The sequence below is a fragment of the Delphinapterus leucas genome, chromosome 1 (assembly GCF_059928025.1).
Source record: "Delphinapterus leucas isolate spDelLeu-1000000601 "Yukka" chromosome 1, BTC_Dleu_Yukka2, whole genome shotgun sequence".
Lineage (NCBI taxonomy): Eukaryota > Metazoa > Chordata > Mammalia > Artiodactyla > Monodontidae > Delphinapterus > Delphinapterus leucas.
This window is the reverse complement of record NC_143129.1, coordinates 157,752,437-157,768,896: the sequence shown is the minus strand read 5'-3', so window position 1 is coordinate 157,768,896 and position 16,460 is coordinate 157,752,437. Positions and strand designations below refer to the sequence as shown.

Here is a 16,460-nt window from a genome sequence, read left to right as displayed (position 1 = left end):
ACAAGGAGTTTGAGTCATTCAGCAAATATTTGCTGAGTGTCTGTTGTGGACCAAACACCATTCTGGTACTTGGTGCACCACAGTGAGTAAAACAGAATCTATGTTTTTCATGGAGGTAGAGAAACAAAAATCAAACAGATACACAATCTGTTATTTGATAGTAGGTGCAATGGAGAAAAAGACAGAGTAAGGGTGTACAGAGTGGTGGTGACCGAGAGGGAGGAAGCTCTTTTATCTGAGGTTGTCAAGAAAAGCCTCACTGGTAAGTAACCTGTAAGCAGAGACCTGAAGGAATTTAGAGAGTGAGCTGTGCAGCATCTCAATTTTTCCCTGTGGGAGAACAGCCCAGGCAGAAGAGATGTGCAGAGATCCTGAGTAATCATCCTTGGTATTTTGGAGGAAGAGCAAGAAAGCTGAATGTCTGATCAGTGACAATAGGAGGGTGCTTGAAGGATTGAAGCAGACGAGGTTAGAAGAGGTGGAACCAAGGTGTTGTAGGGCATTATAGACCTTTGTTTAAATTTTACATGTATATCTTTAAACTGTATATATTTACATGTATGTGTATATGTATGTATTTGAAAAAATAATACAGTATAAGCACTTAGAAAGTACAAATATGTAAACAAATAAAATAGAAGTTACGTATGATTCTGCTGTCTTTACAACCCTAAATAACAATTATTTACATTTTGGTAAATAGCTATTATTTATTTGCAGAGACCACCAAGCTTGTGTGTCTCTGTATCTGCATACATATTCTTTTAAAAGGGGAGGGGAGGATCATGATATATATAGATATTTATTTATTTATTTATTTATTTAGCGATAACGCGGGCCTCTCACTATTGTGGCATCTCCCGTTGCGGAGCACAGGCTCCAGACACGCAGGCTCAGCGGCCATGGCTCACGGGCCCAGCCGCTCTACGGCATGTGGGATCTTCCCGGACCGGGGCACGAACCCGTGTCCCCTGCATCAGCAGGCAGACTCTCAACCACTGCGCCACCAGGGAAGCCCCCATGTTATATATTTTAACGTACTTTTTTCACCTACAAATATAAATGGCACCTCTTTCCAAAGCAATATCTTTCTACAGCATCTTTTGTTTTTAATCAACACTGTTACTGGACATTTAAGCTATTGTCTGTGTTTTCATATTATAAGCAATGATATAAAAACATTTTTCATCTCTCCCTTTCTCCCCTTTTTTATTTTTAAAAATAGTCACAGTCTTATTGAGTGCTTACCACATATTGTTCTGAGTGGTTTCCATGTATTCACTTATTTAATCCTCATAAAAATCGTATGATGTGTGTACTATTATCATCAGCGTTTTGCAGATAAGAAAACTGAGGTATAGAGTAGTTAAGTGACTTTCTGAGGGTCATTGCTGCTAGTAAGTGGAGTAGCTGAATTTGAACTAGGTTGCCTGGCTCTAGAACTCAGGCTTTTAATCTTCATATCCATCAATTTTTATTTCTTTGGGATATGTTTCTGGGAGAAAAGAAATCACTAGATCAGAAATTAACAATAAATTGTAATAGATCAATGGGCAGAAATGTATACATCTACCCAAGAGAGACCATCCTTATCCAAGTTTCCTGTGATCATATCAGGATTGAAAATGGACAAGTTGGTCTTTCTATATAACATGGACTTCCCTGCTTATTTGACAGGTCATTCTTCCCCCAGTAGCCTTTTTTGTAGCTGGCACATAGGTACTTATTTCTAGGCTGGAAAGGCAGGGGACTCCCCCTGTCTTGTTTTCGTAGATCGGTGTCCTTTCTCATGAGCCACAGAAAGCGACCAACTTCCAGGCAAGATATCCATCCATCCATATGTCTGTCCATCCATTTATTCATTCAAATTCCAATTTGCTTTCTGGTGAATTTGAAGTGACTTGTAAGGCTCCATATATTAAAGTGAAAAAGTATTAATAGGTAAGAATATAAATGGGAAAAATATAGATTGAAATTTAAATTGAAGAAAAATTAGAAAATTGATATAGAGGCCGTAGGGTCTGCACATACTTTGTAATGTTGAGATGCAAAGTTATGCTTAATCTTGGCAGTCATAAAAACAGGATACCCAATCAGTGAAGTTATTGGCCATGACCTAGAGAATAAGGTATAACAATTCCATAGATAAAGATTTTCCTGGAACTTATCGTGAAAGAAAAAAATTTGATGATTTGTCATAAATGAGTAGCCGTTTTCATATGACTGTTTTTCAGTGTCCCTTTGTGTAAGCAGAATACATGAGGCCAAAACAATGCTCAGTGAACTTAGTATTATCTTATTCCTTCTCTTCCTCTCCCTCTCTCCATATATATGTATGTATACGTATGTATATATACGTATGTGTGTATATGTATACAGTGGGACAGTTTTGTTTTTTTTTTTTTGCGGTACGCGGGCCTCTCACTGTTGTGGCCTCTCCCGTTGCGGAGCACAGGCTCCGGACGCGCAGGCTCAGCGGCCATGGCTCACGGGCCCAGCCGCTCTGCGGCACGCGGGATCTTCCCAGACCGGGGCACGAACCCGTGTCCCCTGCATCGGCAGGTGGACTCTCAACCACTGCGCCACCAGGGAAGACCAGTGGGACAGTTTTAATATGATTTTCTTCTATCACAAATTTTAATTCTAAATCAAGTACATAGTTTTTAGTTATTCTAGGTAACTTACTGCAAACTCTGAACATATGAACATAATTAGAGGAATTGGTCAGAATCCCCTCCACGTGCCCCAGTGGTGCTCACTTCAGGTCGAAGATGAATGTACTATTACAGGGATCAGTGACATTCCAGGATGTGGCTGTGGACTTCACCCTGGAGGAGTGGCAGCTGCTGGGATATTCTCAGAGGAAGCTGTATTGGGATGTGATGCTGGAGAACTTTAGAAACCTCATCTCAGTGGGTAAGGACAACTTCCCTGTGTAACTCAGGATATACTAATAGCACCCTTCCTTTAAGACTTGAGAAACCTGTGAGCATTCTGAAGCATTAGTAAGTTTGACCCTGAATTTTAGTGGTCAAAGAATCTTTTTCTTTGTTTTTGCCATTTCTGTTTGTTTATTTATGGCCGTGTTGGGTCTTCTTTGCTGCGTGCGGGCTTTCCATTTCTCTAGTGTGGCGAGCAGGGGCTTCTCTTCGTTGCGGTGCGTGGGCTTCTCATTGTGGTGGCTTCTCTTGTTGTGGAGCACGGGCTCTAGGCGTGTGGGCTTCAGTAGTTGTGGCACATGGGCTCAGTAGTTACGGCTGCAAGCTCTAGAGAGCAGGCTTGGTAGTTGTGGTGCATGGGCCTCGTTGCTCCTCGGCACGTGGGATCTTCCCGGACCGGGGCTCGAACCCTTGTCCCCTGCATTGGCAGGCGGATTCTTAACCACTGTACCACCAGCTTAGTCCGGTCAAAGATTCATAATCCCCTTTGGGGATCAGGTAGTATGTTTAATGCTTCTGCCTCCCAAATGAAGAAGGGTCTTTTCTGTTCTAAAGCATGTTATCTTCACAGGCCCTAAGACTCCAGGAGGCAAACCCAAATTGTAAGGTAGTCGTTTGTTCCTAGCACTTTGTCCCCAGTTCTGTGTTGTTTCCCATGAACAGGGTGTCCAGTCACCAAAACAAAAGTGATCTTCAAGGTGGAGCAAGGACAAGAGCCATGGATGGTGGAGGGAGAGAACCCACATTGGCGCTCTCCAGGTGAGTCAGAGAAAGCAGGTAGATGGGAGTCTCTGGAACTGAGATCCCAGTTGGTGAGTGAGGGACAGGCACCTCTGAAATACTTTTCAGGAAGCACCTCTTAAAACCACACACGTTTGAAAGTGACTGGGTACACCTGACACAACATCCTCAGATCCCCAGGTGACACCTTCACTTCCACTCTTCCACGTGGCTGCTCTTTCTGTTTCTCAGCTCTTGTGTGGGAGGATGTCCTTCCTCTCCGCTCTGGCTCCTCGCGCTGCCTGTTACATCGAAGTGCTTGTTGGTTCTCTCAGTTCCTAGAATCCTCATTCTTCTTTCTTCCTCACCATGATGGCAGATCTTTCCATACATCTGTTTCTAATAATGTAATCAGATTGTGTTCATTTGAGAAATAAGGAATGAGGTAAGAGTCCAAATTGTTACACTAATAAGGTTCTCCCTTGATGGAAGGCAATCTCAGAAACAGTGAAGAATTCCCTTCTCCATTTTCCCTAACATTATTATATCAGTGGACTTAGCATTTGTAGGGTTTTGAGCAGTGATTATGTTGTTTTGGACACGGTGTGGCACCATAGTAACAGTAGTCAGAGTTAACTTTCTTAACCACACAGTATATAAAGGCAAAAGTTGGTAAAGCCTAGCAGTCCTATGGTTCAGATCCCCAGAAATAATGGAATCTGTATGTGTGGAAACCAAAATGTGAAATTTGAGTTAAAGAGTGTGGTGTCAGGGGCAAAGCAGAGTTTTGGAGGCTAGTACATCTGGAAGGTTGAAAGAGGTTATAAAAAAATAGGATTATTTATCAGGAAAAATTCTTATCAAGTAGTAGAAATGGCTGATGATAGAAGCAAAAGAATTGACATCTGGTCTCTTTTCAACGTTCTGCTGAGCCTCTGTGTTCCTGGGTATGTGTAGGCATTGGAGAATGAATCCTAGCTAGAAGTGGAATTGGAGAACTTTCTACAAATAGTCCTCAACTGTGGCTTGGGTGGCTAGAGAGGATATAGGAAAGTGCCTATAGGTAAAAGGGAGTTAATGGCTTGACAGTTCTTTGGTGGTTGTGTGCAGGATGAGGAAGGAGAAGGAGAAGTGTGTGAAGGAGACTCGGGAGCATCCTAACAGGATAACTTAATTCTTAGATGTTGTAGATTTTGACTCTGGTCAAATTTCCCCAACCCAGTCTAGCTCTTCTCATTTCTCAGAATGCCTTTATCTCCTTGTTCCCCTGGTTACCCTCCTCATTCATTCCTCTGAAATGGCTCTCCCCATTCTCAGAGCTACTCTGCATCCTTGTTAAGAGCCCTTTTTAACTTTCTTTGTCATTGTTATAACATTACTTTGTGCCTGTTTTACCATCTTTCACAGAATGGAAAGTCATATTTATAAATAGAAAAAGGTACTTGTTCTCATTATTGTTTTCTGGAAGCCTCCATTTCAGCAGTTTCTTCTTAATGCCCAGGGCAGGACAAATACAGATTTCTTTTTTGTTTTGTAGTCCAGAATGGGAGACTAGGCCTGAAACCAGAGACTTTTTGCATGTGTGTGGTAGAAAAAAATGCATAATATGAAACTTACCCTCATTGGCAAACTTTTAAGTGTATAGTACAATATGGTTAACTGTATGCACATTGGTGTACAGGGGATCTCTAGAACTTCCTCATCTTGCAGGACTGAAATTCTAAACCCATTGAACAACTCGCCATTTCCCACTCCTCCCTGCCCCTGGCAACCACTACTCTACTTTCTGCTTATATAGGTTTGACTATTTTAAATACCTTATGTAAGTGCTATCATGCAGTTTTTGTCCTTCTGTGACTAGCTGATTTCACTTAGCCTAATGTCCTTGAGGTTCATCCATGTTGTAGCATGTGAAGGATTTCCTTCTTTTTTAAAGTATTATATACCATATTTCCTTTATCCATTCATCTGTCAGTGGACATTTAGATTGTTTCCAACTCTTGGCTATTGCGAATAATGCTGCAGTGAGCACAGGAGTGCTAATATTTCTAGGAAATCCTGTTTTCAATTTTTTTGATAAATACCCAGAAGTGGGATTGCTGGATCATATGGTGGTTCAATTTTTGATATTTTGAGGAAACTCCATACCATTTTCCATAGTGGCTGTACCATTTTACATGCACAACGACAGTGTACCAGAGTTCTAATTTCTCCACATTCTTGCCAACACTTGTTATTATTATTTTTTTAATAATGGACATCCTAACAGGTGTGAGGTGATATCTTATTGTGGTTTTGAATTGCAATTCCCTGATGATTAGTGATGTTGAGCATCTTTTCATATACCTGTTGACCATTTGTATGTCTCCTTTGGAGAAATGTCCATTAAAGTTCTTTGCCCGTTTTTTGCTATTGAGTTGTAAGGGTTCCTTATATATTTTGGATATTAACGACTTATCCAATATATGTTTTTAAAATATTTTTTCCCATTCTGTAGGTTGCCTTTTCACTCTATTAATTGTTTCCTTTTCTTGATGGAAACTTTTTAGTTTGCTGTAGTACCACTTGTCTATTTTTGCTCTTGTTGTCAGTGCTTTTGGTTCCCTATCCAAGAAATCATTGTGAGCAGCAATATTCTGAAGTTTTCCCCTATCTTTTCTTCTAGGAGTTTTATAGTTTCAGATCTTATGTTTAAGTCTTTAATACATTTTGAGTTGATTTTTGTTTGTCGTGTGAGATTGGGGTCCAATTTCACTCTTTTACATTTGGGTATCTGGTTTTCCCAGCACTATTTGTTGAAGAAACTATTCTTTCCCCATTGTGTTGTCTTGGCACACTTCTTGAAGAACATATATGCGTGGGCTTACTTCTGGGATCTCTATTCTTTTCTCTTGGTCTATATGTCTGTCTTTATGCCAGTACCATAAAGTACAGTTTTGATTACTGTAACTTTGTGATGTGGTTTCAAGACAGGAAATGTGAGGCCTGCTGCATTGTTCTTTCTCAAGATTCTTTTGGCTCTTGGGAGTCCTTCATGGTTCCATGTGAATTTTAGAATTGCTTTTTCTTTCTTTTTTTTTTTTTTTAGTTAACTAATTTATTTTTAAATTTATTTTTGGCTGCATTGGGTCTTTGTTGCTGTGCGAGCCCAGACAAGGGCTCGAACCCTTGTCCCCTGCATTGGCAGGTGAATTCTTCTTTTTTATATATATATAAATTTTTTTATTTTATTTATTGATTTTTGGCTGCATTGGGTCTTCATTGCTGTGCACGGGCTTTCTCTAGTTGTGGCGAGCGGGGGCTACTCTTCGTTGCAGTGCGTGGGCTTCTTATTGGGGTGTCTCCTCTTGTTGCAGAGCATGGGCTCTAGGCACGTGGGCTTCAGTAGTTGTGGCACATGGGCTCAGTAGTTGTGGTTCGCAGGCTCCAGAGTGCAGGCTCAGTAACTGTGGCACACAGGCTTAGTTGCTCCTCGGCATGTGGGATCTTCCCAGACCAGGGTTTGAACCCATGTCCCTTGCGTTGGCAGGCGGATTCTTAACCATTGTGCCACCAGGGAAGTCCTGGCAGGATGATTCTTAACCATTGCACCACCAGGGAAGGCCCCTAGAATTGCTTTTTCAAATTCTGCAAAAAATTCCACTGGGCTTGCACTGAATCTGTAGATACATTTGGGTACATTTGGGAAATTTTAACAATAGTCCATGAACACAGAAAATGGAAAATGTCTTTCCATTTATTTGTGTTTTCTTTAATGTCTTTCAGAAATGTTTTGTAGTTGTCAGTGTACAGGTCTTTCATCTCCTTGGTTAAGTTTATTTTATTCTTTTTGATGCTATTGTAAATGGATTGTTTTCTTAATTTCCTTTTCAGATTGTTTGCTTTTAGGGTATAGAAAGACAACTGATTTTTGTATGTTGATTTTGTATCCTACAACTTTGGTGAATTTATTAGTTCTAACAGTTTTTTCATGGAATCTTTAGGGTTTTCTGAATACAAGATCATGTCATCAATGAACAGAGATTCTTTTACTTCTTCCTTCCCCATTTGGATGTTTTTTGTTTCTTTTTCTTACCTAATTGTTCTAGCTAGGACTTTAGTACTATATTGACTAGAAGTGGTCAGAATAGGCATCCTTGCCCTAAAACATAGACTTTAAAAATTTCTTTCTATTACATGATATTGGAAGGAGTAACTGAGAATGTTTCATTTTACTCCTTTTTAGAAGTTATCTGCTTACTTGATGATGAGCTAGAGGGACAGGAAGGAGAAGGAAGCAAAGACAGTTTTTTGAACCAAGGTATGTTCACCTTCAAGAAAACACTGACCAATGAGACAGTCCAAAATTGTAATCTGAATATAAATTTTATTTCTTCAAGAGAAAAACAGCATAAATGTGAATCAAATGGAAAGTGTTTGCAACCTAACTTATACTTTCTTAGTTATAATAAAAGTTATATCATAGAAAACTCTTATGAATACAAGGAATGTGGAAAAGCCTTCAAAAACAAGTTGTGTCTTATTAGACATGAAAAAAAGCACAGAAGGAAAAAAACTTTTGGGTGCAGTGAATGTGGGAAAGCCTTCCAAAAGAAGTCTCATCTCATTAGACATGAAAAAAAGCATACAAGGAAAAAAATAACCTTTGAATGCAGTGACTGTGGGAAAGCCTTTAACAGTAAGGGACACCTTGCAGCTCATCAAAAAATTCATAGTGGAGAGAGACCCTTTGTGTGCAGTGATTGTGGGAAAGCTTTTACGCATAAAGCACAACTCGTGGTCCATCAGAGACTCCACACTGGAGAGAAGCCTTATGAATGTGGTCAATGTGGGAAATCATTCACCTGGAACTCTTCCTTTACTCAGCATGTGAAATCGCACACACCCGAGAACTCATTTGAATGTAAGGAGTGTGGGAAAAGCTTCAAGTACAGTTCATCCCTTTATAAACACTCCAGAATCCATACAGGCGAGAAACCATACCGATGCAGAGAATGTGGCAAAGCCTTTGCAGACTCATCAGTGTTGGTCATGCATCAGAGAATTCATACAGGCGAGAAACCCCACGGGTGCACTGAATGTGGCAAAGCCTTCATCAAGAGATCACATCTCCTTAAACATTACTCAACTCACAGCAGAGCAACAAAATAAATGCAACACATGTGCGAAATCTTTTAACTAGAAGACACATCTTATTCTCCATCAAAGAAGTCATAAAAACAAGGGAGCTTTGTAAATGTGGGAAAACTTAAAATTAGCCTTTTACTGAAGCAGCAAAGAATTCATCATGAGAAAAACCCTATCAGTTGAATAAATGTGGAAAAGCATGTTCTGAAATTCATGTTCTGTAAGTGATATTACTAATTTTATTGAAAAGATTGCAGAAAATTTTGAGCTACAGACAACTTTACAGTAAAACTGAGGAAGTTGTGAAAAAAATTGAATAATTAAGGCATCAGACTGACTATAATTGCATGTGTACACTGCCCCGATTTATGATTTTTACACAATTTATACAAATGTCTGCATTGCTTAAGAAATTTGTATAACCATGGGTTTGAAATATATGCTATGCACATTATACAAAATTTTATCTGTTGTAACGATGGTTGCATAACATTGTGAACGTACTTAATGCCAATGAATTGTACACTTAAAAATGGTTTAGATAGTACATTTTATGTTCTGTATATTTTGATACAATAAAAAATGTATAAATAAAACTTGAACCCCTTCTAAAATTATATCTATTAAGATCTCTGGGAAACACCATCATTGTCTCTTCAAAGCCTAAAATCACCGTATCCAGATTTGCCAAATATAAATGAAATAATACGGTTTATTATGTAGGATGAAGGTCAGTGCTATGAACTTGATCTCTAACCATTTCGTGGCACTTATGAATAGTTACGGCAGTTGTTACTGAGCCTTCTTGAGCCTCCTCTTAAATAATAGTCAGGGACAGTTATGAAGTCTTCTGCTCTGCTCAGCTGAGGACATTGTGTAATATGTTTTCTTCTCTGTGCAAAACGTGTGTGTGTGCATGTGTGTGTATGTGCGTGTGTGTATTTAATCCTGATTAACCGGACACTGAAGAAAGAAAACAGCTGTGTTCTGTATTACTCTAAGCACTTAGTACAGGGAAAGAGGCATTTCTCCAGATAAATAGTCATAAATAAAATCCATCCTATTTTACTGGAGTGGCTACATAAGTAGGAGTGAACCTAAAGCAGTATATAACTGGGGTACTTAGTTTAGAAAAATTAGGTGTCATGATACTTTGTGAGACTTCTGGAAGGAAATTATTAAAATCAATATTATTGATTAAAATAAAATTAAATTGTCTATATTATTATTAAAATCAATTATTACCTTTTTGTTTAGGAAATCGATTCAGAGATATCTCAGGCTTGTTTGGAAATTTCCAGGTGACTACCATAGGTATCATATCAAGCTATATTGAAAAGTGTTTCTGCTTCCTTGAACTTCTTAGCAGTTCTTTTATAATTTGACATTACATAAATTCTGTGTATTCCCTTTAAAGACACATGAACTCACAATGATTTAAGTGAAAAGTCTGTATTTCGCTTTAAGTGTTGCTTGCTAATATGAGTCTTTAAGCCCTTTCTTCAGACTTGGTTGAAGCTTAGGTACTGCATTGAGCTTGAACCTATATTCACAAAATCAGGTTTTCTCTTGTAAGCATAAGTTTTGGGATTATATGTGTGAACTTGGAATTGTTTTCCCTCATTAACATTTTTGCAGGGTGATGATGACAAAGATGTGAATGAGACTGATTTTCTGAATATCCATCAAATCTAAGTGAAGCCTTGTCTTACAGAGTTTTCATTCTGAGACTGTATGCTAATTAAACTTAGGTAGTCACACCAAATCACTTGGCAAACCACAGAAGTATATATGTAAATTAATTGTAAACTCAGGGATCTTTTTTCAAATTTGACTGCCTTTTCTCTCACTTCCCTTTAAAGCCATCACTTTGCCTTATTTAACATTTTCTCTTCCCCTCCTAGCTCTTTCTCAGCTCCTGACTTTAGCAGTAATATTAGTATCTGAGCAAATGTAAAGTTTAAGACAGCAAGAAGACAGACACCCTTGAAGGGTGGGAACTGTCTCATTGCTGCTAGAATGAGTATTTGGTATTATGATCTGAGCTCTGAATTAAACTATTTGTTCCCTTTCTTAATTAATAGAGTAAAATAATTAGCTAAGTATGAACCATAATGAAACAAAATTAAATAGGTGTTTAAAAAGTTGAAACAAAGAAAAAAAATTTTTCTTCTATTTAAACCAAGTCATTGTCAGGCAATAAAACAAAATCATGAATCTCACTAATTCTAATGCATTTCATGGGTCTAGAGCTCACATTTGTGAGATGTGCAGAAAATCATGTCTAATAATAATCAAATATACAAATTATTTTTATGTAAAGTCAAGTGAATTTGAAGTTCTTTTAATGAAACATATATATTTTTATTGAATAAAATAGGATAAGGGGTACTAGACATTTACATATAATTGGAAGACTCTTATATCTGCCAAGACCCTGTTGTTGGTGATTGTTGTGATCACAAGTTATTGTAGTGTTTTACTGTCTTGAACATATTTAATATATTGCTCAATTTATCTTTCTTTTCTTTTTTTTTTTTTTTTTTGTGGGGTGTGTGTGTGTGGCTTGTGGGATCTTAGTTCCCCGACCAGGGATCGAACACATGCCCTCAGAAGTGAAAGTGCAGAGTCCTAACCACTGGACCACCAGGGAATTCCCTATCTTTTTTAAAAAGTTGAGATATAACTGACATGTAACATCATGTTTGCCTCAGGTGTACAACATGAGTCAATATTTGTATACATTGCAAAATGTTCTGCACAAGTCTAGTTAAAATCCATCACCACACACAGTTACTAAAATTTTTTTCTTGTGATGAGAACTTTTAAGATCTACTCTCTCAGCAACTTTCAAATATGCAACACAGTATTATTAATTATTAACCATGCTGTGCATTACATCCCTATTACTTATTTTATAACTGAAAGTTTAAAGTTTGTACCTTTTGACCCCCTTCTCCCACTTTGCCCAGCCCCCACTCCCAGCCCTTGGCAGCCACCAATTTGTTCTCTGTAATCTGTGGGTTTGGGTTTTGTTTTGTTTATTTTACATATAAGTGAGATTATATGGTATTTGTCTTTCTCTGTCTGACTTATTGAACTTAGCAAAATGCCCTCCAGGTCTATCCATGTAGTTGCAAATGGCAGGATTTCCTTCTTTTTTATGGCTGAGTAATATTCCATTGTGTATATACCACATTTCCTTTATCCATTCATCCATCAATTGACACTTAGGTTACTTCCATGTCTTGGCTATCATAAATAATGCTGCAAGAAAACATTTCAAAAAATAACTAGTATGTTTAACATGTTTTCTTTCAACCTCAGACACGTTTGTGGACAAAGTACTTCTATATTTAAAGCTAGAGATATGACCATTTATCTGAAAAAAGAACAATAAAAAGTTATTTTCTCACATTTCCAGACTTCTTTGACACCTGGACTCTGGTACTGGACACATAAAAATTGCTATGTGGGGAGCTTTCTACCACTGACTTCATTCTTTTCCTGTATGACCTCAACCCCAGAACATGATTTTGGCAGGAAGAAAACCAAAATGTTATTTACACTCAGGTCAAATATGATCTTAAATCCCCAGAAGCCCATTTTTCTTCATTGGAAGTCTGTGCCTTTGTCTAGTCCGAAATGTTTGAAAATAGTCATGCATAATGTAAGCAGATTATCCTTTTTCACACCCACCTTCCTTCAAGAATGTTACACTTTGAGATATTTTTACTTTAACTTTTTTCCTTTTAACAGGAACACTGAAATATGCTATTTTTTCTCTGTTTAAGTGTTTATACATGGACATTAGGTTGATTTTTTCCAGTTTGAAGATAGGTTTATTTTATTTTATTTTATTTTTGTGGTACACAGGCCTCTCACTGCTGTGGCCTCTCCCGTTGCGGAGCACAGGCTCCGGACGCGCAGGCTCAGCAGCCATGGCTCACGGGCCCAGCCGCTCCGCAGCATGTGGGATCTTCCCGGACCGGGGCACGAACCCGTGTCCCCCGCATCGGCAGGCGGACTCTCAACCACTGCGCCACCAGGGAAGCCCGATAGGTTTATTTTTTAATGCTTTTATAATACCTGCTTATTAAAATATACATATATATATATAAGGCCAAAAAACTCTCAACGAAAATATCACCTGAAATCTCATTTTCCTGAGAAACCATCATTAACATCAGCCACCCGAGAAGAGTAGGATGCAAGAAATATCGATGAACGAACAAGTTGTAAACAAGTTGGTAAAGCTGAGTTTATGTTGGGTGTAAGTAATTTAAATGATGACTGCTTTGGGAGAGGGCTAGAAATAAGGTAAAATGAATATTCTAGAGAATAAAGTTGGAAAAGTGGGAGGAATCAGGGCTAAAGTGTTATAAAATCCTTGATCTGGGAAAGGATAGAGATACTAACTTTATACCTTGTTGAATATGCATGTTAAAAATTGAAGGTTAACCACTGAAAGAAATAGACTAGGCCACAAATCACTAGAGAGAAAAAGAGAGCTGTAATTCCAATAGAAAACAGGAAAGAAAAACCAAAGCAATGAAGGAAAGGCATGGTAAATAGAAAGCAAAAATAAAACAGCAGGAATGTGTCAAAGTATATCACTAATCACAATAAATGCAAATAGATTAAATCACCTTTCCTAAGGAATAATAACGTTCTATTTTTTTTTTTTTATAAATATGTCAGAAGCACCTTATAACTTACATTGCAAAAGGCAGATAATCAGGTGCTCTCCCTAACCCCAAATCAAAAGAGCTGGTGCCTTTCTGGAGAAAGGAAGGAAGAAAGAAGATAAATTGGTGATATTGTCATGAACTAATACTATCTCTTATAAAAAATGTCTTCTTCATGGGGCTTCCCTGGTGGCGCAGTGGTTGAGAGTCCACCTGCCGATGCGGGGGACACGGGTTCGTGCCCCGGTCTGGGAAGATCCCACATGCGGCGGAGCGGCTGGGGCTGTGAGCCATGGCCGCTGAGCCTGCATGTCCGCAGCCTGTGCTCCGCAATGGGAGAGGCCACAGCGGTGAGAGGCCAGCGTACCATAAAAAAAAAAAAAAAAATTTCTTCAAATAATTTTTTCAAGTCTAGAAATTAGCTAGGAAGGTAGTAAATGTGTTTAATTAGTATAACAGTTACTGCTTTGTTTTGGACAGAGATGGGATTTAGTCTGATTTTTGAGCAAGACGTTTCATAGAGCACAGCAGCAGGAGAAAGTATCTTTAAGATCAGAGCAGCTGTTTCTCTTGCATCAGGGTTCTCTGTCTTCATTATATTTTAATCAAGATGGTAAAAGAAATACTCTTTATTCCTCCTTCTTTTAACCAGAAAGCGCTTAAAACTCCATACTTTTTCAGAGACCACCAGATTGTTTTTTAAAATCCAGGTATAAACTGCATACAAGAAGACTGAAGCAAAATCATACAGAAAGGATGGAAAATAAAGGAATGGAACAAGATCCACTGAGCAAATAATAGAAAGCTGATACATCCTTATTAATTGCTATAGATCAGGAGTTGGCAAACTTTTTCTGTAAAGGGCTAGATATTAAATATTTTAGGCTTTTGTGGGCAATACAGTCTCTGTTACAACTACTTTGCTATAGCATGAAAGCAGCCATAGACACGTAAACGAACGAGTGTGGTTGTGTTCTAATAAAACTATTTACAAAAACAGTGAGCAGGGGACTTCCCTGGCGGTCCAGTGGTCAAGACTCCATGCTTCCACTGCAAGGGGCACGGGTTCCATCCCTGATTGGGGAAATAAGATTCCTCATGCTGTGCAGTGCGGCCAAAAAAAAAGAAAAAAACAGGCAGCAAACCAGAGCTGACCCCTGTTCTGACTGTATACTGATTATATAGCAGTGAGCAAAAAAAGGCATGATGCCAGCACTCAACTCAAAAAATAATAATCAAACACATATATAATAACCCCAGGTATTGATAAGTAAAACATTAAAAAAAAAAATAAAACACCTGTCAGGTGATTGAATTCATAGGAAACTAAGGTGGAGTGGCCAAGGAAGTCCTCTGAGAAGAGGAGACTTTTAAATAGAGACCTGAATGCAGCAAAGGAGGGAGCCTTGAAAGATTGTGCATGGGTCCGGAGGCAAGAGTGAGCCTGGCCTGTGGAGAATCAGCAAGAAGTCCAGTGTGGCTGGAGCAGAGCAGTGAAGGTGAGTTTTGTGCATTAGACAGGTGCCAGAGTATGTGAGATTTCCTTCTGAATGTGATGGGAAGATTTTGAACATTTTTAGCAGAAGAGTGGTATAGTCTGGTTTATTTTTGGAAAGTTCTGACTGTGTGTGGGAAATGGATAGTAGAGATGGCAAGAGGGCAAATAGGGAGACCAGTTAAGAGGCAATTGCCTTGGAGTCCAGACCACAGAGAATGGTGTTTTAGTAGTGGAGGTGCTCTTCTAGGGGCTGGAATGTGTCAACTTTGGAAGCAATGTGTTGTAAAGGGCAGAGCCACTGTCAGTCTGGGTCACTGCTATGGTCTGAACGTTTGTGTCCCACCGCCCCCAAATTCATATGTTGAAAACCTAATAACCAAGGTGATAGTAGTAGGAGGTATGGCCTTTGGGAATGGATTAGGTCATAAGGGCAAAGCCCTCATGACTGGGATTAATGCCTTTATAAAAGAGGCCCCACACACATACCACTGGAACACGCACCCACCCACATCCCTTCCTTCACATGCACACACAACAAACAGACTGCAGGAAATAAAAAGAAGGGAAGCTGTTACACAGCTAAAGAGGCTTAAAGGACAAAAACAAATGCAATGTAAGGACTGTTCACAACCTGATTCAAATACACCAACTGTAAAAAGCCATCTTTGGATACAACCTGAGAAATCTGAATGTGGATGGAAAGTTAGATGATATTAAGGAACAAGTATTCATTTGTGTAGGTATGATAATAGTAGTTATGGCTTTAAAAAATAAGTACTTAGTGATGCAAACTATAGTAATTACAGGCAAAATGACATGATGATTTCTGGTCCTGATTTAAAATTCTCCAGGAAAATAACACACATTTCCTCTTAAATCCCTGTAATTATAACGAGATTGCCAAAATGTTGGTAACTGTCAAAGCTGGTTGATGGGTACATGGAGTTCATTACACTATTCTTTTTTGTGAAGTTTGAAAATGTCTGCGATGAAGAATGTTTTCATTGTTCAGTTATTGATTGGAACTGAATTTAGGAGTTAACGTGGGCACACCTGCCATCTTTATAATATTGGTACTTTCCATTGTGAATATGGTATGTCAGTGCACTTATTTATGTTTCCTTAAAAAGAAAAGGAGGCCCCACAGAGCTTACTAGCCCCTTCCACCATGTAAGGAGGAGTCTGCCACCCTGAAGAGGGCCCTCACCCGACCATGCTGGCATCCTGATCTCAGACTTCCAGCCCCCAGAACTGTGAGAAATAAATTTCTCTTGTTTATAAGCCTCCTAGTCTGTGGTATTTTTTTATAGCAGCCAGAATGGACTAAGACAGTCGCTGACTGACCACACAGAAAAGAGCTACCCACCAACATGGACCAGCTACCCAGACTGTGAAATGAGGAAGAGATAGACTTCTATTTTCCTGAGCCAGTGCATTGTAAGATCTATTTGTTACAGCGGTTTAGTCTATGATAACTAATACACGGGC

The 16,460-nt window shown here is 38.9% G+C and overlaps 1 protein-coding gene across 1 annotated transcript; it reads left to right on the top strand.

Annotated features, from left to right (window-relative positions):
* The first annotated feature begins 2,771 nt into the window (after positions 1-2,771).
* LOC149750775 (uncharacterized) lies at positions 2,772-12,213 on the top strand. The gene is made up of 3 exons (XM_022575391.3): positions 2,772-2,916; positions 3,603-3,698; positions 7,885-12,213. Exons 1-3 carry the CDS (start codon positions 2,772-2,774, stop codon positions 8,808-8,810), a joined length of 1,167 nt encoding a protein of 388 aa, XP_022431099.3. The 3' UTR covers positions 8,811-12,213.
* The last annotated feature ends 4,247 nt before the right edge of the window (positions 12,214-16,460 follow it).